At 54.5% G+C, this 22,754-nt stretch overlaps 2 protein-coding genes across 4 annotated transcripts; one reads left to right on the forward strand and one right to left on the reverse strand.

The window, feature by feature from the left end:
- Nucleotides 1–470: 470 nt before the first annotated feature.
- On the reverse strand, nucleotides 471–10,969 carry HAPLN2 (hyaluronan and proteoglycan link protein 2). Of its 2 annotated transcripts, XM_032234451.1 has the most exons (6): nucleotides 10,819–10,969; nucleotides 4,514–4,634; nucleotides 3,848–4,201; nucleotides 3,292–3,408; nucleotides 1,840–2,025; nucleotides 471–1,070 (listed from the first exon to the last, which is right to left on the reverse strand). In XM_032234451.1, exons 2-6 carry the CDS (start codon nucleotides 4,602–4,604, stop codon nucleotides 787–789), a joined length of 1,032 nt encoding a protein of 343 aa, XP_032090342.1. In that variant the 5' UTR covers nucleotides 4,605–4,634; nucleotides 10,819–10,969; the 3' UTR covers nucleotides 471–786. The 2 variants fall into 2 exon arrangements, with proteins under 2 accessions (XP_032090342.1, XP_032090341.1); XM_032234450.1 differs by lacking the exon at nucleotides 10,819–10,969 and having other exon boundaries at nucleotides 4,514–5,088.
- A 1,185-nt stretch (nucleotides 10,970–12,154) lies between these two features.
- RHBG (Rh family B glycoprotein) lies at nucleotides 12,155–20,694 on the forward strand. 2 transcript variants are annotated; one of them, XM_032233935.1, is made up of 11 exons: nucleotides 12,346–12,433; nucleotides 14,344–14,574; nucleotides 14,811–14,997; nucleotides 15,911–16,061; nucleotides 17,064–17,211; nucleotides 17,572–17,738; nucleotides 18,281–18,418; nucleotides 18,581–18,714; nucleotides 18,871–18,992; nucleotides 19,582–19,655; nucleotides 20,311–20,694. In XM_032233935.1, exons 3-11 carry the CDS (start codon nucleotides 14,831–14,833, stop codon nucleotides 20,389–20,391), a joined length of 1,182 nt encoding a protein of 393 aa, XP_032089826.1. In that variant the 5' UTR covers nucleotides 12,346–12,433; nucleotides 14,344–14,574; nucleotides 14,811–14,830; the 3' UTR covers nucleotides 20,392–20,694. The 2 variants fall into 2 exon arrangements, with proteins under 2 accessions (XP_032089825.1, XP_032089826.1); XM_032233934.1 differs by lacking the exon at nucleotides 14,344–14,574 and having other exon boundaries at nucleotides 12,155–12,433.
- Nucleotides 20,695–22,754: the final 2,060 nt, after the last annotated feature.

Genomic DNA, 22,754 nt, shown 5'->3' on the forward strand with positions numbered 1-22,754 from the left:
AATACGGAGGATAAAATAATAATAGAAAAGTTTTAATATTTCTATTATAACTTTTTAAATTAAATAATGTCAGTGAAACCAAGACGTTCCCTATTTCAGTGGAGAAATTGGAGCTGGTAACCTAGTTTGTTAAGGGCATTGAAGTAGACACATTGCTCTGTCCTTCGCCTCGTCCTTTTTCCCTTGGCGATGTCCAGGCAGCATTTCTTATATTAAAGGATTGCAGAGTGGAACAAAAGCAAAGGGCTGACCAATTTTAATACTAAGACCTCAAGAACGGCAGCAATTTCCCAGGATATCAGCAGGGACGGAGCAGAGGTGGAATTCAGCAGGTTCTGACCAGTTCTGGAGAACCGGGAGCGGAGATTTTGAGTAGTTTGGAGAACCCGTAAATACCACCTCTGACTGGCCCCGCCCCCATCTATTCTCTGCCTCCCGAGTCTCAGCTGATGGGGAGGAAATGGGGATTTTGCAGTATCCTTCCCCTGCCACGCCCACCAAGCCACGCCCACCAAGCCACGCCCACAGAACCGGTAGTAAAAAGTTTGGAATCCCAGCACTGAGATGGAGGCCTTTACAAAGCCATTCTGTGCTCAGCCTGACAGGCGTTTGGTCAAAGCCCCCATAGCCTGGACCAACAGGACCAACTCTGACTCCAGGAAGGGATGAAGGGAAGTCCCCGTCAAGGGATCCGGGTGAATTTTGGCCAGAGGAGAACCGCGCCTGTTGGCGTCCTGGGTCGTTTCCTTCAGCCGTGGCCGCCTCCGCCTGGGGCTTTTGCCGCTGTTACTTCGCAGAGAAACAGTAGACGCCATACTTCTTCCGGAGCTTGCTGGGGAAGCCGAAGTTGCGGACGCCGGGGTCTGGAAGCCCCCCGCAGTGCGGGCGGGGAGCAGTGATGGGGAAGCGCACGCTGCCGTCCTCCAGCCAGCCCCCATTGCAGCGGTCTAGCTGGGAGAATCTCCAGGCTGCGTAGAGCTGCCCAACCTTGGCCAACGTGGCTCCGTCATTGTGGCAGGATTGCAGGCCCTCTTTAAAGCTAAAGTGGCCCCTGATGAAATAGACACGGCCTGGGAGAGAGTGGGGGGGGGGAGAGAGGGTGGCTACGTGAGAGCCAGAGTTGGGAAGAAGCTTCACAGCCCAAATCAGAACGGAGGGCGGTTAGCAGTAATGGGGGTGCGTTCCCACAAAAAAACCAAGAGATGAAGCTACAGGGCCCAGATTCCCCAGCGCAGCTGCTGTCAGCCAAAGCTTTGCACTCCCCCCAATGGACCCTTCCCACCTGGCAAGAGGACCAGAGGAGAGGGACGGGCAAGAGGGGGGGGGGCTGGGTTTATTCTGGGTGGGGTCGCTTTTAGCAATCTGATCTTGGGCGATGCTCCATCAGGCAGGGCAGCCCTTCCCCATTCATGAGGGCCCACAAGCTGGAGGTCTTCCTGGAGAGCAGCCGGCAGCCCTGCCCAGGAAGACTTTGGGCAGCTTCATCTGGTACCCCAGGCGGCCCTTTGGACAATGGCAGCCTGGTCATCCTGCAGTTTGGCTACTGCTCTACGTAGGGCTTCCCTTGAGGGCCACCTGGAAGCTTCACCCAGGCCAGACTGAAGTGGCGCGGAGGGCCTGCCCCACTGTGCCCATTAGCTTCATGAGCTGCACCAGGGGCAAGTCTGGAAGTTGCCAAATGGGTCTGACCCATCCATGCCACAGCCCTCCTTCCAAGGAGAGGCCCGAGAAACTGGCTCCTTCTGGGTCCCTTCCAGAATGTGGGAAAAGAAGCTGCCCCCAATCTGGGCCTCGGCAAGGGGCCTCACCGGTGGGGTCCCTCGGCCAGTTTCCACCTACCTTGCCCGCTCGAAGTGAAGCAGAAGGCGTCAAAGCGATCTTTCAGCTTGTCCTTGGGCCCGTAGGTTCGCACCCCGGGCCGAAGCAGAAGGCCTCCGCAGGGCTTACGGGAGTTGCGGATGGGGTAGTGCACACTTCCCTCCATGACCCAGCCGGCATTGCACCAGTCCAGCCCTTCCGTCCACGCTAGGAGAGGAGCAGAGAGGGGGAGGCCTTGGCTCCTGCCCTGGGAGGCCACCAGGGATTTGCTTTTAATTAGCCATTAGGGCCGCAGGAGCCACAGAGAGACAGGAAGTTTAGCAAGAAACTGAAAGGGTGTGGAGGGATTATATAAGCCCCCCCAATTTTATTTGCCATCCTGGGGTGAACAAGTACAACCTCCCACCCTGCTCTCTGGAGAAGTAAAGAAGGAGCTGCTCCAAAGATCTCCCCCACCATGAATTTGTTAAGAAGCACATAAGCATTCTTTATCTTCTGCTGACGTGACCTTTTTCCCAAGCCTGTCCATCCAGGTCCCTCCCTTCCTCCTCCCCCTCCCCTCCCCACTTCCAGGACAGTAGTTGACCATGAGCACAAGGGGCCACAGTGTCCATGTACTGAAGAAAGGGGAGGGGAGGGGAGGAGCTGGATGGAATCCTTAAGCTCAACCAATGCAAACACCCCCCACCCCCCACCCAGCTGCCCTTCATTCCTGAGAATTGCAGGGCATAGAAAGGAGGATGGCAACCCAAATAACTGGAATGCCTGGGGGGGGGGGGCGTTCATTGCCTGAGTGGTCTTGATGACCAGAGCTTGGGCTCCAGTTGGGTGGTGTTTGGTATGGAGAAGACGCCCACAGAGAGAGACCACGTAGCTGCCTCAGCTGAAGGGTAGAACATGGGGCAGGATCCATGGGGAGGATGAGGCTGCCTGGGTGGAAGCCATAAGTAAAGAGGCTGGGCCTCAGGAGGCGTTTCCTCCTAGGAGGACCTGCTCCCCCGGGGCCTCAGGAAGCAGGGGACTCTCCGCGGCTTCCGTGTTTGAGAGGCTGGGGGCTCATCTGATGGGGGTGCCATAGGTGGTACTTTTCAGTAGTGGGCAGGAGGCTGGATTACGTGATCTCCAGGGATCCTTACAACCCTTATTTGCTATGCTGATAATTCACTGAATTATGAAATTACGATGGGAGGGTTACAAGGACACTTATCTTTGGTTCGGAAACTTGGCCAGTTATTTCTCACTGCCTCATCACCTCCCAGATGACGATGCAGTGAGGAAACAGATGTTCCAGTTGCGTCAGCTTTGAGCTTTGCCTCGGAAGGGCTTTTGGGGAGGGGGAGCGATGGACTGATTATGCGCCATCAGGTTGGTGTTGACTTTCAGCCCCCACATAGATAGATTTTCGCTGTGAGTGGGAATAAAAGAACCTCTCGAGTCTCCCACCATTTCCTGCGCACGGCCCAAACTGCTTACCTTGGTAAAGCTGCTGGTAGGTGGCCAGCCGCGCATCTTGTTCTTGGCAAGCTTTCTGGGCGCCAAAGTAGTTGAACTGATAGCGCCCCTGGCTGGTTTGGTAGGGGAAGACGACCCCTGGAGGAAAAGGGGCAAGACCTTGAGGGGCCAGCAGGGGGCAGCGGACAGAGGCTGGGCAGCCCGCGCAGATACACTCCCCATCCTCACCACAAAAGGCCAGGGCCGTCGTTACCCGCAGGGGCTGCTTGCAAAGGCCCCAGTTAAGGGTCTGCAGCTTGTCTGCTTTGCACCCCCAGCGACCGAGAACCTTGACCTCTGGGAGAGAAGCCCTCTTCCCTCCCACAAAGCAGGGTGACAGTCCCCCTTTCGACAGTCCCACCGTTCAGAGGAGGCGGAGGAGGCTGTGCCACGGACGGTCGCCCTGCTCAAGGGACGGGAGATGCGGCACAATGGGCTCCCTCTGCCGAAAGGCTCCTTCTATCTGCTTCCCTGGGTGGATGGGACGCAATTGGGATGTGGTGGGGGGCCCTGTGCCTTCCCTGGGAGCCCCTCCTACCTTCTAGGTGCAAGACAAGGGAGACACTTTCGTCCTCCAGGCCATTGACAAGCTGGCAGCGATAGCGGCCCTCGTCGTCCAAGGTCAGGTTGGAGATGGTCAGCGATGCGTCATAGCGGTGGCTGCGTTTCAGGTGAGAACGGCTGCCCAGCGGGCCGTAGGTTTTGTGATGGACCCCATTGCTGATTAGGATGGCAACTTCCAGGTACTCTGTTGGCTCCACCTTGCTCCACCTGATCTTGTAGTTTTGGGGCACGACCCACAGGATGCAAGGCAGGGTGACCGAGGCTCCCCGCCGGGCCTGCACTATCTTGTTTGTGGGCTCCAGCAAGTACTGCAAGGGGGCAGGAGTTGCTGTGGGGGGAACAGAGATGCTCATACAGCCATAAGGCCAACAGCAAGGAGGGGAAGCTCTCTTGGGTTGCAGATTCATCCATCTAATTAAGTTTGCCCTGGCAGTGAAGAGGGCACGGACATTGGCATCTGCAACAAGCCGTTGGGCGGCCCTGAGGAAACGGTCTGGGCACCAGTACAAGCCGGGAACAAGAAGGGGAACGAGGGGCTTCCGGGGAGGATGGGCCCCGGCCACATTGCAAGCAGGGGTGAGCGTTCTGGGGCAGGCACCACCGGGAGCAGCTGAGCCAAGGAGGGGCATTCATGGCATACCTGGCTGAGTCCCACTCGGCCTCTGGTAGATGGCAGGGACTCCGGGAGCAGAAGACAGGCACAGGGAGACCAGGAGCAGCAACAGAGGCATCCCTTGAGCAGCAGCTGGTGCCTGGTGTGCCTGCAAAAGGAGAGAGGTGCCCCGTCACCCCAGCAGCCACTGAAGCGCAGCAGCACCTCACCGACACCCAGCGGGTAAAGGCCGAACTGTCTCAGCCGCCCCAGACTGGCTCAGAGCAGGACGGCCTTCCTGCACCCTCCAAGCAAGAGAGGCTTCCCGGTGCCAGAGAGTCGAAGGGGGGAGCTGCAAAACAGACACGTTTCTCCCTCCCCCATTTCCCACGTACAGAAAACCAGCATGAGGACCGATGGGGAAGGATGGGGCTCCCTTTGATGGATGCCTTCTGGACACCCCCCTCCCCCCAGGGATGACTCTGTTAGGGCCGGCAAAGCCCAACTCCAACTCCTGCTGCCATCAGGTGGGTCTTGTGCCCTTGGCACCCACAGCAATAGGGAAGCTTAGGTTAGGTTAGGTTTATTGGTTTTGTATGCCACCCACTCCCGAAGGACTCCGGGCGGCTCACAGTGAACAGGGGAGGGAATAAATAAGACAATACAAACAATTTAAAAACCCACAACAGCCACAATTAAAACGGGGCTGGGTGCTTTAACAGCCCCCAGCCTGCCGGAACAGCCAGGACTTAGTAGCTTTACGTAAGGCCGGGAGGGTAGTAAGGGTCCAGATCTCCACAGGGAGCTTGTTCCAGAGGGCCGGAGCAGCCACAGAGAAGGCCCTCCTCTCAGTAGTCGCCAGCCGGCATTGTCTGGCAGATGGAACCCGGAGAAGGCAAAGCCTGTGCGATCGAATTGGTCTTTGGGAGGTAATTGGCAGGAGGCGGTCTCTCAGGTACCCAGGTCCGATGCCATGTAGGGCTTTATAGGTAATGACCAGCACCTTGAAGCGAGTCCGGAGACCAATGGGCAGCCAGTGCAGCTCGCGGAGGATAGGTGTAACGTGGGTGTACCTGGGTGCACCCACAATCGCTCGGGCGGCTGCATTCTGGACTAGCTGAAGTCTTTGAACGCTCTTCAAGGGCTGCCCCATGTACAGCGCATTACAGACCTGAATAGGCAGCCAGGCTCAAGGGTTGAGTTGCCGCTGCCGACTCAGGGGGCAAATGATGACCGGGGGGCCTATTTTGTTCCATACAGAGAACGAAAGCGGCAAGTGGGGGGGGCTTATCCAGCCGTGTGCAGCAATAGCCGAAAAAGCTAATACACTCCTGGGTTGTATAAACAGAGGCATAGAATCAAGATCACGCGAAGCATAATTAATGCCGCTTTATAAAACCCTGGAATCCTGCAACCAGTTTCAGTCACCAGACTACAAAAAAGAGGTTGAGACTTTGGAAGAAGTTCAGAGAAGAGAAGAGGATCAAAGGCCTGGGGACTAAAGCATAGGAAGATCAGCTACAGGGTTTGGGTCTGGCTGGTCTAAGAAAAGAAGAATTAAGGAAGACATGATAGCAGCCTTCCAGGACTTGAGGGGCCGCCCCAAAGAAGAGGAAGGGGTCAAGCTGTTCTCCAAAGCAGCAGAAGGCAAGACAAGAAATAATGGATGGAAACCAATCCAAGAGAGAATCATCCTGGAATTAAGGAGAAACTTCCTGACGGTGAGGACAATTAACCAGTGGAACAGAAGTTGCCCTCAGAAATCGTGGATGCTTAAAAACTGGAAGTCTTTAAGAAGAGACTGGGCAGCCGTTTGTCTGAAGTCCCCTGTCATAGATCTTCATCTACCCTGAAAGTGGAGCTTCTGAAAAGGTTCTGGGCCTTTGAAGAATGAAAATCAAGAAGAACTAAGCTTGGTCAGTCATGCCCAACCACCCGTTTCTTGCCAGAACGCCAGCAAAAGACGATGGACGGCCCTGTGTTTGAATCTCTGCAGGCCGTTTTCATTCCATGCTGCCACCCCCTTCTAGTTTGGCCAGCGTCCTTCTTTTGGGGTGCATGGGAGAAGACTGAAGATGAGGGGGAAATGGGAGCCAGAGGCTTCAAGGCAGGGATTCACCTCTACCTACGCCCAAATATTTGCTGAAGTCTTCTCAGGTTGACCCTGTTTGTTTTCGGCTCCCCTCCCCTGATCTTCCCTTGGAAACAAAACAAGAAATGCTGAATAAATTCTGGACACTTTTGCTTTGTTAATTACTAACTCAAACTATTTTTACAACTGATTTTCTGAGCAATGATGGGTCTTTGATAAGACCTGGGAGGACGAGCGCTTGGTTTCTAGTCTTTACTTAAGGCTGTTAATTTTAACGTTTCCCATTTATGCTTTTATGCCTTTGTCAGCCAACCAGAATCATTTCGGATAACGAGGTGGGTAGCGGATAAAAGTAACAAACGAATCAACAAGAGCTGTACCTGGTGCAGCAGTTCATCTGCAAATCCCCAATCAAAACTGGTCACTTTAAAGTGACCCACCCGTCATTCTTCTTCTGAATCCAGCCTCAGGGATCTGCCCAAATCCTCGTGCAGGAAGAGAGATCTGCCGGTGCCTCTGAGGAAGGACCACAGGCCACATCAGGACTGACTGGAGCTCAGAGCCTGAGAGGAGCAGCAGGGTCCTCTCGTCCTTCTGGGAAATGGCATCCTTCCGCTCTCGCCCGCCTTGCCACCCTCTGCCTCTCTCTCTGGGTCGCCACTTGCACCCCCAGCACCAGGGCTTTGTTCCAAGGACACACGAAAACAAAGGAGGGGAAACAGCTGCCCATTGTTCGGCCTGGCAAACAGGGCCACACCCAGCAAACAAGCCTGCCTTTATGGAAGAATAATTCAGACAAACGGTCAACACCCTCCTAGTGCTGGGTTGGGGATCTGCAAGACCAAAGACCAAAGTGCAGGGATGCTGAAAGCCCCAGAGAGTTTCCCATAATGCACCAGCTTCAGCCACTTGCAGCTCCCAACCACAGAAGCGATTTTCCTTGAGCCTCAGCATTCGGGCACCTGATGTCAACGAACCTGGCTCCTCTCTGTTGCCCGGGCCGACTCCTGTCCATCGTTTGGGTGGGAGTTTAAAAACCTGCCTTTTGGCCCTTCTCCCGCTCTCCCATTCAAAACCCCTTGGGAGGTTTCTCTCTCCTCTGTCTTCCCTCTTGCAACCCAAGCAGCCCCCCGCCCCCCTGGAGCCCCCTCCCAAGCCTCGCCCTCCATTATTTTTGTGCTCCTGGGAGGGGTCTCCTCACGCCAGCTTCTCCCTGCTCCTTGTAACGTGTGGTGCTCAAAATGATGCACAACTTTGAATCCCTGGAATCCAGTGGAAGGTTCCTCTAAAGTGGACCCAACTCATCTCTTGGTGCAGCCAGGACTTCTGGCCTTTCTAAAATCTTCCTGTTCCGGTAGCCAATTGCCAGGAGTTGCAATTGGTGAGTGAGAAAGCGGAGAACATTAGTTTCTCAGATCTCAAGAAAGCTTCTATAATATTCCTGCATCTTTGCATGTATTTTAAGCTTTGTTCCATAGCAATCTTTTCATTTTTTTTCTACACAGTTTTTTAAAATGCTGTTCTTCCACAAGCACAAATACGGACAAATCCCCAACTCCATTTAACATTCACTGAATGGAAAATACTTCTGTGTGATTGTCAAGAGGAGCTGAGAGGCGGAAGAGGCGATTGCGAGGAAGAGGCGTGGTGGGAAGGCAGTGGTCCTCCCAAGCATCTGGGACTCAGCAATAGGTTGCTTCCCTGTGGAGGGAGCTGCCTCCCTCCACCTGACCCTCCTAGTCCACTCCTCTGCCTCCTTGGCCAGATAACAGAGAAGTAGGGGACCATCTAATCTGATTCCAGCCAAAGTCTCTCTTAATCCAAAGTTTGGTTTCTAGTGGTTGGCCACGAAGATGCTCCTGGGTAACATATGGCTGATCCACACAACCAGGCAGCCCTAGTCGAAATTCAGGAGATGCAACGGTCTATGGGGATATCCTTGGAGAGGTAGAATGAGGGAGCCGCAGCCGGGCAACAATCAGCATCTCAGTCCACAGACGAATGGGTGTGGGGGGCATCTCAGAAGCATCACACACACAGACACACACACACACGCACACATGCACACAAGCACACAAACACACACACACACACGGTTCCTGGGAAGTAAAAGCAAGTGAGGAAGAGAAGCTTTCACACTTGCAAGATTCAGTTTCTGTATTTTAACTATCCAGTAGAATTCACAGTTTGGTTCCTTGTCTGTCGAAGGGCTGACAGGGGGCATCAGGAGAAAGAGGGGTGGTGAAATGCTGCCCATCCAACTCAGGCCTCCAAATGCTCCTTCAGACCAGGCTGAATCTTCTGTGGCTGGACTCCAGCAGGAGATGTAGCAAAATTCCTGGACCACCTTCCCTGCTCCACGTAGGAAAAAGCCATAGGGAATAGCAAGGGCATATATTGAGTTAGGGTCCCTTGCAAAGGGGGCAAGGGAGGAAGGATGCCACTCCCCGTGCCACCCCCTCTACGTGGGGCCAGGAGAATTGGGCCATTGTTGCACAGTCCTGGCTGCGTGTGACGATGCACCAAGGCCCAGGACGCTTTGTTCCCTCCAGCACGAACAAACCGTTGCTTGTGTGAGAGTCCATCATCTGTTGCTGCGCAGCTGATGAGTTCCTGCTCTGCAAAAGGCAGCCTCATGGTCTCCATAGTGACTGGCACATGATGGATCAGAAACCGCCTCCCTTTCCTGCTCACTTCGGCCCAGGGTTGCCCAGAGGCTTATACCTGGCTTAAAGGTGGCTTATTGCCCTGGACGTTCAGAGGACGCTCGTGCCAGCCCACTTCTTTAAGGCTCGCTCCCTTCCCACTGGATCTTGCGCAGTGAAAGCCTCGCAGCTTAGGAGTGCATGAGGGGGTCCGAAGAAGCCGGCCCTTCCCCATCGTGGGGATTGTGGGACAGTCACACTCTTGGCAACATGTCACAGCCGGCAAAGGCACCAGGCTGGCAGAAAGAAGGCCCTGCCCTCATGCCCGCTTCCTGCAAAGGCCCTGGAGGGACTTCCTTTGAGTCTCGTTTTTTTGCAAGGCTGGTCCAGAGAGCCGCCCTGAGTCTCTTGCGAGTGGGCGGTATATACAAACCCAATAAATGATGAGAGCAGCTCTTTCTTTTCACAATACCTTGCTTGGATGTCCCCTTCCCAAGTTCTTAAACAGCGTTTGGCCAATGGAGCCCACTTAATGAGAAGCCGTCGTTAAACGGATACAGGGGTTACCACTCAGTTGAAAGCCTCCCGTTTTTCCTCTTCTGCCTGGACAAACTGGCTTGTCCAGATAGAGTGGAAAAGGAAGCCCATCTGGGGAGTCCAGGCTGAGCTGGTCTCCGCTGCATTGAAAACCCTGAATCTGAGGAGAGAAGAATTTCAACTTTACAGACTTTTTCTAAATAGAATTTAAGGTGCATCATTGTGATCACAGTAAACACACATGGAATTTCCCCCCATACATTCCTACATATATCTGTGTCTATCACCTGCCTTTCTTAGTTCCGTACAACTCTCTGGCCAGGGAGCTTTAGGCTGCTCCAACTAAGGAAGCCTTTTAAATGGTTTCAATCTCAGCGATATTTAAAAAGTGGTTAAACGGGAGGTTAAATGGGAGGGAAAGGAATCCGTGCCACGTCCGAGAAGCAGAAGAAACAGTTTCCTCTTGTGCCTTTGGGACTCTGCAAATGCTTCATTTGGAAGCGGTTTTGTCCGCCTTTCCTCCATTGAGAAAAGGAGATCCCTGGACTTTGGAGGCGCCTTCTCTGCAGTTCCCCCCCCCCTCTGGTGAGGAGGCAGAGCAATCCTCCTGGAAAGTGAAGGGAGCGACTGCACCTCAAAGTTGGAGAACCTCCGTCTTTCTGCTGTTGTTGGGGTTCATCTGGTTTTCATCCCTGTTGAAATAGGACCGGTTTCTTAAAAGATACCTTGATATTTTGTACTTATTAACTGCTTTGACTGAAGAGCAAATACAGTGAAATTGGACCGTCTTACCCTGAGAAACTCTGGCTCAAAACTCTGAGAGGGGCCGGGGAGAGCCACAAAGATGGCGGTTATGCAAACATGTAACAACCACTCCAAGGCTTCAAGGGTGAACAAAGCCTCCTTTAATTTGCAGGAAGGGCAGAAGGATTAAGCCAACATGGATGTGGTGCAATTATCAATAAAGGGCCCTTGGCATCCCCCGCGAAGGTGGACCCTGGCCTGGACTCCCACGAATGCAGAGAGATCCCTCGGCCTCCTCTGTCAGATCCCCCCCCCATCGCTACCTGGCATTTCACCTGAGTGGGGAGGGACTTTCTGCCCCCTCCCTTGGCTTCTTCCCTGAAGTCCGTCCATTGGGAGCCGCTTAGCCCTGCCAGGCTCTGCCCAGGGCCTAGTGGCTCGAACTCAGGAAAGCCCTCCGGCACCCGGGCAGAGCATCCCAGGAGCAGAGCCCACCACAAGGAGGGACTGCAAGACCTTGAAACGACCAGATGGGGAACGAAGATAAACAGACCCCAGCGGCAGACTTAATGATTAACTGAGCAATGAGCTTCTTCTACTTGGATGCCCTCTGCTTTCCAATCTAGGGCAAAAGGCGGCATCTGCTCACTAGGGGAGCAAGGGTCAGTGGTGAGGGGGCCGAGGGGGGGGCAGTGTCCCCAGGGCCCTCTGCCATGTGCAGGGGCCACCCACAGCATCTGACCTGCTCAGCGAAGCGGGAGGGGCTGCTGGGGGTGTGAAGGAGCCCCACATGTTGCGGTCAGAGCCAAACCTTGGCTGGCTCCGGCTGCTTTTGCCCCCTCTGAGGATGGGGGGGGGGGGCTCCTCGGCTGACACGGTTAGCCTGGCACTGCTGGAGATTGGCAGAGCCTCGATGGAGCCTTCCCACCAGGCAGCCTGGGTGAAAACTGAGGTCGTGGTGTGGGGACCAGGAACCCCACTAATGTCAGAAACTGAGGCCTGGTGGCTGTTCTGTGGAGGGGGGGCAGCGCAGGAAGATTTTTTCCCCCCCAGATTTCAGATTTAGTTTATTTGTATGCCGCCCTTCTCCGGGAGGGACTCAGGGCGGCGAACAACTCAAAGGGGGAAAAGGGAACATAGAACACAATACACGTGATTAAAATAAACAAGAGTCACACAGCCATACAGGTCGAGAGGGGAGGGGAACTCATCAACTCCAGGCCTCATCAAAGGGAAGCCTTGGCGGTTGTTTTCTCTCAAGGTGGGGCTGGTTTCTGGCCTTCTCCCTTGGCAGCCCCTGCCCTGCCCCTCCCTGACCAAACACCCGGGGCCACCGAGAGAGGGAAGCCATGGGGAGCAATTGGCACGCTCCAGAGGGCCTCCTGGTCCTTTGTCTCTGCAGGGGGCGGACCTTCCTTGGGTCCAAAGAGGGACCTTCAGGACCACTTGGGTCCAAAGAGGGGGTCCCCCAATCGCGCGACTGGGGTGCCAAGGCCAAACCTCCTTCCTTTGCCTCTTTGGAGGCAGAAGGTGCCCAAGCCAGCTTTCCCTCACCTGGCTGGGACGCCCCTCCCGCTCCCTGCCCACCCCACACTGCCCCCGCTGGCCCCGCCTCAGAGCAGGTGGCTCCCGGCCAGGGTGAGCAGTGAGCAAACAGCCTCCTCCCCTCTCCCTCCTCCTCCAAAGGACGCCCAGGCAAAGAGGGCATTCGGTGGCTGCTCTTCCTGGCGCACTCCCACTCGGCTCTCCTCTCTCCCACCATGTCGGGCCACCCCACCAACCTGAGAGTGAAGCTGCCCCTGCTCTGCGCTCTCCTGCAGCTGGCCACGGTTCTCCTGTTCGCCTTCTTCGTCCAGTATGACAGCCACACCAGCCCTCGGCTGTGGCACGAGGATGTGCAGTTGCACAGCAAAGGCCCCCTGGACCATGAATTCTACCCACGCTACCCAAGTGAGTATCTCCTCCTCTCCTGCCTAGGATGAACCAGGACCCCAAACGCTCCCCACTTACACTCCAGAGCTTCAGTTTGGTTTCTGTAGGGGGGAGGAAGTGAAAGCTTTGGGAATCCTCTGGGGATCCCTTCTGATTCACAGTGGAAAGCAGCGCTTGTGATCAATTCTTCCCCTGCCCCAGGCAATTGGGGAAGCTACCATCGCTTCAAGATGCCTTCTGAATGGTATTTTTGAGTGCAGAACCTAGTTAAGTCCCGGCTTCATAGGGATGGGCTACTGGGGGTTCACAGGGGTTCGGAAGAACCTCTAGCTAAGATTCTGTGCAGTTTGGAGAACCCCCCCAAATCCCACCCACGGCTGGCCCCGCCCTGCCCCACCACCCCTCCCCTCCCAGGAGTTCCCACATGGCCCATTTTGGATGCAGGTAAGTGCAGGGCATGTGCAGAGGCTCGGGGGGGGGGTGTGAAAAATGGGCCTCCCAGAGGTTCGGGAAGACCAGAGGGCCTCCGGAGGCCATTTTCGCCCTCCCAGAGGCTCAAGGAAAGCCTCCGGAACCCAGGGAGAGCAAAAAGGCCCCCTCCCCCCCCGCCATGCCACGGCCACCCAGCAGGGAACCTGGCAGAGAACCCCTTGCTAAAGATCTTGACATCCAGCCCTGCTTCATGGAGGAAGCCTTTGGTTTCCTCCACATGACTTCCACACCTTCTCAGTCCCACCTGGTGGTCTCCACCCATCACTTGCTTAACTTTGGGGGGGTGGGGGGGCTGACTATCCAGCAAACCAGTTTGTGGATGTATTTATGCATTCTTAAAAGGACAGCTGAATCTTGATTCGGTCGCAACATTCTTGTAAAGGCCCTGCAGGAAGGAACGGCTGAGACAACGAAGCTGCCTTGGGATCCTCGGCATTAGCAAGCAACAAGATTCCCAGAGTCAGGCCAACTGCGCCCTCTTTTGATCAGGCCACGATTACACTCACAAAATGGACGGCTGAGAAGCTGATTCCCACCCCCACAACACAGCTGCCACCTTTGCCTTTTTTGGCAGAAGTGGGCAAACGGTCAGAAGGGTCCCAGAGCTGGCACACCTGGGCCAGTCTTGGGTCCAGCTGGATCCGTTCTTCCTAGCTGGGAATCCAGCTGGTCCTACCCAGCCCCTCCCAGAGGGACACCAGACTCTTTTCTCCTCCCGGTCGGTCCCGGGGGCCCCAGGTGCCCCAGTAGGCCAAATGGCCCTCTTGGGTCCAGCTTCCGCCGTCCATCCGCCCGTCCGTCCGGTGGGAGGTTTTGCTTCTCCTGATGGGCAGCAAGAGCCGGAGAGAGGCTGCTCCTTCCCCACGCTGAGCTCGCCAGAACATCCTGCACACATTTAGCCCCCCCCCCCCCCTCTGCAGAAAGGCCAGCTGGTCTCGTGGGGAAAAGACCCAGGGACTGATTCCCTGGTGTTTAAGCAAAACAGTGGTTTGACAGGTAGTTTGGGAAGCAGGAAAAGGATTCTCCTCCTCCTCCTCCACTTCCTTCTTCCCATTGCTCTGTTCTTCATGCTTGATGCCCATTTCTTGCTGAGGACACACTTGAGCCACCTGGCCTTCTGCAATCATCATTTCTTTTCGCTCCGCAGCTGCTGCCCTCTGCACCGGCATCTCCCCTAAATTGTCTTCCGGGACCCCCCCCCCCCCAGCTCTTCCCCTGGGAGGCAGCCAGGCCCTCAGCAGCAGAGACGCAAGGGGTGAGGGGGCAGCCGGCTTTCTTCATCTTGGCAACTTCAAGATCTGTGGACTTCGGCTCCAGAATTCTCCAGCCAGTCACGTTGCCTGCGGAGTTCTGGGAGCTAAAGTCCACCCATCTCCAGGTCCACAAGTCTGAGAAACGCTGCTGTGCAAACCTAAAGGAAACCTGGTTTCTTTCAGGGATTGCTTGGCCTCAGCCGTTGCCACTTCCTGAATGCATTGGGAGTTCTGATTTCGGGCTGCACGTAAGCCGGGCTTAGGGTTCAACCTAGGAGGAGCCGCCCCGCCCCATAACTGCCACCGCCCACTCCAGCAACAGCAGCCCTGAGAGACGGGGCTGTGCTCAGCCGGCCAAGAGCAGCTGCAGAAACAACCTCACCCGCTGAGCCGTTTACGGACTCTGCCGTGCAGGTGATACACTCACTCTTATCGGCCCGACCTAATGAGGCCACTTTTGGGGACCCAATTATGCAGCTGCCGCCGCCGTCTCAGCCTTGGAGCCCCTGGCTGAAGGGGCAAAGCCGAGCAGGGGATTAGCTGGAAGTCAGGGAGACGTTTGGCTTGTCAGGCGGGTGCTGGCAGCCCCTCAGAGCCTGGGATCCTCCTTCTCCTCCCCCCCTGCTGACCCGGCCCTTCCCCTCCTGCAGGCTTCCAAGACGTCCACGTCATGGTTTTCCTTGGCTTTGGCTTCCTGATGACCTTCCTGAGACGCTACAGCTTCGGTGGGGTGGCTTTCAATTTCCTGATAGCCGCCTTTGCCCTCCAGTGGTCTGTCCTCATCCAGGGATTTTTCCACACCTTTCACAATGGCAAAATCCACGTGGGCATAGAAAGGTGAGCAAGCAAGGCTTGGCCTCCTTGAGCCCCCAAAAGGGGTGACCTGCGCTTAAGCAGAGGCAGCAGAAGGAGAGGAAGATGGAGCTGAGTGGGAGCCCATCCCTGGGCAGCCTCCGAATCCTGCCCCCATTCCTTGTTGAAGACCTGGAGTCCCCCTCCTCCAGACACAGGCTGGCCGTCAGAGTATCTGAAGGGGGTGGTTAAGAAACATCAAGTGTGCCACTAAAGCTCCCCGTCTGAATTTTTCTGGCCACCCTGCAGACGCCAAGGCAATCATGGTGGGGCACTAGGAACCAAGGTCAAAAACCAAGAGGCATGGGGGGGGGGGCAGTCTGCAGCTAAAGAAGGGGCTCTCTGAAACCTCCAGCTGATAGTGGATGGTAACTCAGAGGTTGGATTCAAAGCTCTTTTGCTCTGCCCATTGGCTGCCATCTTGATCTCAGAGCTGCCCCCCGACTGGACTTTGAGAGGGGCTTCAGCCAGGAGTAGGGAGGTGGGGAGGGGTCCTGTGCATCTCTCGGGCACTTTGTGCTTGCCCGGTGCAAGGCAAAGCTGCAGCCCCAGATTCTCCTGCCACGTCCTCCTGCTCCTCCCCACAGGACCCACAGCCGGCACAGCCGACCCTGGCAACCTCTGGCTTCAGCCGGTCCTATCGTTGCCTTTGTCTCCAGCTCAGCCTGGGCAGCCTTGAGCCACCGTTTGCACAGGAAGGCAGCCTTTTCTCCTGCAGGGAGGGAGGCTTTGAGGGTGGGGTGGGGGCAGGAAGGGTGGGGGAGCCACTCTCTCCCCACGGGTGGGGGTTTCAAGCATTGTAAGTGCAGGCTCTTTGGAGATCCTTATGAATGGGGGAGAAGGGAAATCTCCCGCTAGCCCTTTCTCTCCCCCCCCCCCACTTCTGTCTTCTTGCCAGCATGATCAACGCGGACTTCTGTGCGGGGTCCGTCCTCATCTCCTTTGGGGCTCTGCTGGGTAAGACCAGCCCCGTCCAGTTGCTGCTGATGGCCGGGCTGGAAGTCACCCTCTTTGGCATCAACGAGTATGTCCTGCTCAGCCTCCTTCAGGTGAGTTGCTCCCTGTGGGGGGGCTGATCCCTCCTCCCTTGGGACGGGATGGGCGCAGGGCAAGAGACCGTTGTCCAAAGTCAATCCGTTCAAACCACCATTAAGCCTACATTATGTAATAGGCCAGGCAGGGGAAGCCCAGAACGACGCAGGAAGTTCTGAAAGCCGTAAATAGCCATAAATGGACAGCATCTTGCTGGGCAAAAGCACCTCCTGCGTAATTCTCTGCGAAGAATCAGGGACGGCCTCTCTGCGCCCAGGAACGATTCAAGGGTGATGATGTTACTCTTTGCAACTCAGCGCCAGATCCCATCACAGTTAGTTACATAAAGCGCAACACTCCTGATTCCCACCCGCACTGAGTGCAATGCCATCCTTTTGAGGGGGGGGGAGGGCTAATAGTTGTATGAACCCATTCCTAGTTTCACGATTGGCACAGCCTTGGCTTCCGGTCCTTGACTTCTGACAACAATCCTCAGCCCCAAAGAACGTCTCCCTCCCCCCACCCCCACCCCACCCATGTTACCCAGCTGCAGGGGGTCTCTTGGTACCCCTGCGCCTTGCGGCCTACTGGGTCTTCGCTCTGGCCCCCATTTCCCTGAGCCTGGGGCCAGGACAGCCTCCTTCCAAGGATGGGGCAGACTCATCTTCATCCCTGGTGCTCCTTCAGTAGGTCTCCCGGGGCCCTCTGAGCCTGGAGCCTTTGGCTCAAGAGGCTTGGTCAGCTCTGTGGCTTTTGGTTTCTGAGCTGGTTTATTTCTACCAGGGGGACAGGCGCTGCACCGAGAGCCACTGCTGTGAGATGGATAGCTCCATAAATAGTTGAAATAAATAAATGAATTAACACGAATAGAGAATTGTGGGAATAAAGATTGATTACAATCCTGGGAGGTGCCTTGAAGGAGGTAGAAGGTTTTAAAAAGTTGTTGGTGCTGAAAACTACGCTGGTTGGCCCAGCGCTGTCGAAGCCGCCCCCTGCAGTCTTTCCCCCATCTGGCTCAGGTGAAGGACGCCGGGGGCTCCATGACCATCCACGCTTTCGGGGCCTACTTCGGGCTGATGGTGTCCCGCGTTCTTTTCCGACCCCACCTAGACAAGAGCCGGCAGCGGGAAGGCTCCACCTACCACTCGGACCTCTTTGCTATGATTGGTGAGGCTGCCAAAGGGGCGCTGGGCTTTGCACCTTTAGGAGAGGAGGAGCTGGATCCGGAGAGGCTCCGGTGGACGGAGCTAAGCAGGTCTCTTCTTTATGGTTCTGGTAGAAGCTTTGCTTAGAATCCCCTCCAACCTCACTCGGGGTCTGTGTACGCCATGACAAATACGGGTGATCGTTAGCAATTGTCCAACACGTTGTCCAAGGAGGGAGGCCCTAGGGCTGCCCACGACCGTCCCTGCCCATCCCTTTATTAACCTGTGAGCCACCCTTGGGAACCGGAGGAGACTTAAGCGGAAGGGCTGCTTTGCTCCTTCTGAAAGAAACCCTGCCCCCCCCCCCCCCTGTCCCTGGCAGGCACCCTCTTCCTGTGGGTCTTCTGGCCCAGCTTCAACTCGGCTGTGACTGCCCACGGGGATGACCAGCAACGGACGGTGATGAACACCTACTTCTCCCTGGCGTCCAGCACCTTGGCCACCTTCGCCATCTCTGCCCTGGTGAACCACGGAGGCCAGCTGGACATGGTGAGGCGGCCCTTGTCCCCAGGCAGTTCCAGAGAGGGAGGGTCTGATTTATACCCCCAGATGTTGGAGGGCAGGACTGCAAAATCACCTGCTTTGCCAGGGTCTGCAACGGCTCCTCTGCTTTAAAAGCCGTGGGGGGATCTCTTCCATTACACTAATTGATGTTTTCTGTGGGTCACTCAAAGGAGCCACTGCAGGGGTCCTAGGCCAGGTTTGCGGCAGGCCCAGGGTGGCTCCTGAGCCCCTCCAAATGTTGCCTCCAAATCACAATTCAGGCATTAACTACAGGGAGCATCACTATTATTTTATTCCACCTCTTTTATTCCTCCTACCAAGGGTAGCCATGTCCACTGCCTGGAATACTTATGCAGTAATCCTGTCTCCTACTTTCCCCTTTTATTATGTTTAATACTGTATTTGATTATTAACTGAATGGAATTTAATTTTAAGGGTAATGTATGCCAAATGAAATTGGAATTCCTCCCCCCAATTCCTCCTGGGTCATTTTCTTCTCTCTGCCCCCTCCCTCCCTCCCTCCCCAGGTTCACATCCAGAATGCCGCCCTGGCTGGCGGAGTGATCGTTGGCACTTCGGCCGAGATGGTGCTGACTCCCTTTGGGGCCCTGATCGCCGGGTGCGTGGCCGGCCTGGTGGCCACCCTCGGCTTCAGGTTCCTCACGGTAGGCCCAGCGCCCGACCCAAGCTTTGCCAAAGCCCCTTGGTGTCTCCTGCAGGAGAGGATTCGGCAGCAGAGCCCAGGAGGGGAGGTGGGCACGGTGCCAGCCAGGAGAGAAGGAGGTCCGGTTCTCAGGCTTCCTACCTTCTTTCTCTCTCTTGCCCAGCCCATCCTGGCTGCCAGGCTGAAGATCCAGGATACTTGCGGAATACACAACCTGCATGGGATGCCCGGCTTGCTCGGTGCCCTCCTTGGCGCCCTGTTGGCCGCTCTAGCAACCCCGGATGCCTATGGAGAGGGGTGAGTGCCACCAGAGTGTGGGGGGGGGAGGCAGAGGGTTAGGACTGGGAGGGACGGCTGCTTCCCACTCTGGCTCTCCTCCCAAAAGAAGCTTTGCCCAGGCGGTTGGGATCTGCCAGGCTGTGCTGGCTCACGGGGGCCGTCTTGCTCCTGCAGAATGGCCGACGTCTTCCCCCTCGTGGCCGCTGGGCAAAGGACCCCCATCAGACAGAGCCTCTTCCAGCTGCTGGGCCTGCTGGTCTCCCTGGGCATGGCCACGGTCGGTGGCAGCCTGGTGGGTGAGTGGGGATGGGGGAGGCAAGCAACCCGCAGCTCTTTCCACTACTTTCCACACACAGACGGACGTTTTCTCGCTTGGGGGGTCTCATACAACCTCGGAAGGGGGTGGGATGCAGCCCCAGACCTGAAGGGGCTTGAGAAACAGCCCTGACATTTTTATTCATTTATGAGATGTCTACGCCACCCATCTCACTGTCATCCGGGCAGCTTACAACATCATAAAAACAAGAATATAAGAACCATAAACCCCATAACATTAACAAAAATTGGGTAAAGTAGGAAGCAATCCCTGAATGGGATGGAAGTGGGGGTCCGCTAACCATGGGCCACTCCCTTGGGGGCCAAAACCAGAGGCCGGTTTGAAGGCAATTTTGGGAGACCAAGAGGGTGGGTGCATTGAGCGGCCTGATGTTCCAAAAGACAGAAAAGGTTCTTCTTATGGAGCCCCCAGCCAGGTTCTTGGACTGACAAGGTCTGTGGGCATGAAGGGTGGGCCAATCCCATTCTGAAGTGGGACTTCCAGGAAAGCCCCCTCCCCTCCCTCTGCAATGCGGGTCCCCTGCTCTTCTGACTGCTCTCTTCTTTTAGGGGCCATCCTGAAGATGCGAAGCCTTGCGATGCCCCCAGACGCTCTCTGCTTCGAGGATCAAATCTATTGGGAGGTATTTGAAGGCTTCCTCAGGGTCAAACCGGCTGCCCTTTAAGCCACATCAGTGTATTCCCCTGACACCCCCCCCCCCGGGGGTGGGGGGGGAGGAGCTGATTGTTTTATAGCCTGCCTTTCCTCTGGGACCTCAGTGGAAGGGACACCCCCCCCCCAATCCCATCCTAAGAAGCTTAGCTTCAGCACCAGCTATCCCAGAATGTCGCACAGGCGCTTGGTTCCTGCCATATGCTAAGCTAGAACGAGACGGGGAGAATTGTGACTCTGCTGATAGTCCGAGCTCATTGCAGGAACAGGATGTGAAGAAGCTTTGCTTGTGCCTCTTCTTTTGTAAACCTCAATTTGGGTGCAAGCAGAGCCACACGATTCAGGTTAGTAGGGGAAGGGGAAATGGTGGACGTGCAGAATAGCCACGGGAGACCCCTGGTCCTCTGAGGCTGTGGGCCACGTTAGGTCAGTGTGGCCTGGAAGGGCCAGCTCTGCCTCCGGAGGGCCAAAGACACACTGGTTCTGGTTCCGGCAACCTTTCCTTTGGGAAGGACCAAAAGCTGGAATCCAAAGAACGTGGATGCTTGCAGGCGGCCTGGAGGAGAGAGAAAACGGGGGGGACAGGGGGACCCTTTAATCATCCCTCTCCTTTTGGCCTCACATAGGTGCCCGAGGAGCATCGTGATGGCTTCCAGGTCATGGAAGCTCTCAGCACGGAGGAGGCAGACAAAGCCACCCATGCCTGACATCACCCTCATCACCACCAACGCCTGAGAAAGCAGTGAGTCCAAGCGATCCGTGTGTTGCCTGGAAGAAAGCCCGGAGGAGCAGCTCCTTCCAGGACTGGAGTCCCCCTGGAAGACGGTTGCACAAATTCAGGAGCACCGACTTCCATGGGATCATTTCATGGGGTCCATCAGCTACTAAAAAATCCCCCAAGGCCAACAGCAGCCAATGCTCTTTTTAAAGCAAGCGGGTTTTCTCTTTCACAGCCGCCCTTCAATCTACAGAATCCGATTTGCTTTTCAACACAAATTCCATCATGCACATCAGAAACACAGCCAAATACAGGTAGTCCTCAAGTTGCCACCACAATTGAGCCCAACGTTTATGTTGCTAAGTGAAACATTTGTTAAGTGAGTTTTGCCCCATTTTACAACTTTTCTTAGCACGGTTATTAAGTGAATCATTGCATTTGTTAAGTTAGTATCACAGTTGTTAAGTGAATCTGGCTTCCCCATTGGCTTTGCTTGTCAGAAGGTTGCAAAAGGGGTCACGCGACCTTAGGATACTACAACCGTCATAAATAGGAACCAGTTGCCAAGCTCCTGAATTTTGGTCACGTGACCCTGGGGAAGCTGCAAGGGCGGTGTGAAAAAGGTTCATAAGTCACATTTTTCAGTGCCTTTGTAGCTTTGAATGGTCACTAAATGAACTGTTGTAAGTCAAGGACTCCCTGTAACTGAGAGTGTGCAACAAGCAGCAACCTAGTAAAAGATGTGAATAATAAGGCAATCAATAGCAATATAGCAATGGCAGTTAGACTTATCTACCGCTTCATAGGGCTTTCAGCCCCTCTCTAAGCGGTTTACAGAGTCAGCATTATTGCCCCCAACAACAATCCGGGTCCTCATTTCACCCACCTCGGAAGGACGGAAGGCTGAGTCAACCCTGAGCCTGGTGAGATTAGAACCGCTGAACTGCAGATAGCAGTCAGCTGAAGTGGCCTGCAGTACAGCACCCCTAACCACTGCGCCACCTTGGCCCTTATCAAGCCCGACTCTGAGCTTTTCTGAATGTTTCAGTCAAGAAGGGGTTGTCCAGCTCTGCTGGCCCCATGGAAGCACTTTCACCCATTCATTTCTTTACCACCGGTTCTGTGGGCGTGGCTCGGTGGGCGTGGCTTGGTGGGCGTGGCAGGGGAAGGATTCTGCAAAACCCCCAATCTCTTCCCACTCTGGGGCCGGCCAGAGGTTGCACTGGCCGTTTATCCAAACTACTCCAAATTCCCGCTCCTGCTTCTCCAGAACCCGCTGGCTTTCACCCCTGGCTTTCACCCATCTGTGTGGCTTCCACAATTGGGGTGGTTTGGTTTTTTGCATAAATAATGTAATGTTATGAAATTTGGCAATAAAGTAGCTGAAGAGCAAGTAAAGGGCAAGATAAATGTGTTGCGCCTTAAGATATCTTCTTTTCCAAAACTGTTGACTTTTTTCAGCCGAAAGATTATTTATCATGTTTCCAATTTATTTTGAAAAATTGGGAGCCATTTTAACACGATTGTTCAGTTGTTAAACTGAAGTAATATATCAATGAAAAAATATGTACACCATAGTTTTAAGCGTGCTATTTGAAGTAAAGTTAATATTACTTTACTGTTAAGATTCTCATTGTTGGATATCAATAGTATCCATTTTATGTATTTGTTTAATCACACAAACTTTAACTTGTTCAGCTTCAGGATTAAATTTTATCCATAATTTTTAATTAAATTCTAATAAATATTTAGACTCTTGTACTAAAACATTCTTATTCTATTACGTTTATTCTATTAAGAGTCCACTGGCTAATACATTCAAATTAATAATAATAAAAATAAGACTCCCAAATAAGGATTTCGTTAAGTGCTGCCATGCTGGTGTGTGAATGCTGGAATCAGTGAGAGGTTTCAATCCATGCTTGAGTCGTCTTCTCATAAGGTTCCATTCTGGTTTTATTGACTCACAAATCTTAAAATCCATACAAATTATGAAAAGTCCACCGATTAATCTTACTCTAAAATGTCAATTGTGATAAGAGGGCGGCGCATGTAGACGCTGATCCTTTGAACTCCTGGGGTTACAGTGGAGCGAGTGGGCAAAAATTAGTCTCTACCCAACTGGGAGTCACTAAAGATTGGATCTTCTAGTCAACTAACTGTCACTTTCAGTGGTCTCATAATATACCGAGTGACACAGTAAGACTGCTGGGCTCTCCGTGGATCGCTGTTGGGCCTGGGACGGCCAGGAGAGCAGAGGCAGAGACAAGGATGCAAAGCTGGTTTGCTAGCTCGGTTATGGAAGCAGCCTCATAGACCTGCATTACCCAGTGTTTTTCTAACCAACGCTAG

The sequence above is a fragment of the Thamnophis elegans genome, chromosome 17 (genome assembly GCF_009769535.1).
Source record: "Thamnophis elegans isolate rThaEle1 chromosome 17, rThaEle1.pri, whole genome shotgun sequence".
Taxonomy (NCBI): Eukaryota; Metazoa; Chordata; class Lepidosauria; order Squamata; family Colubridae; genus Thamnophis; species Thamnophis elegans.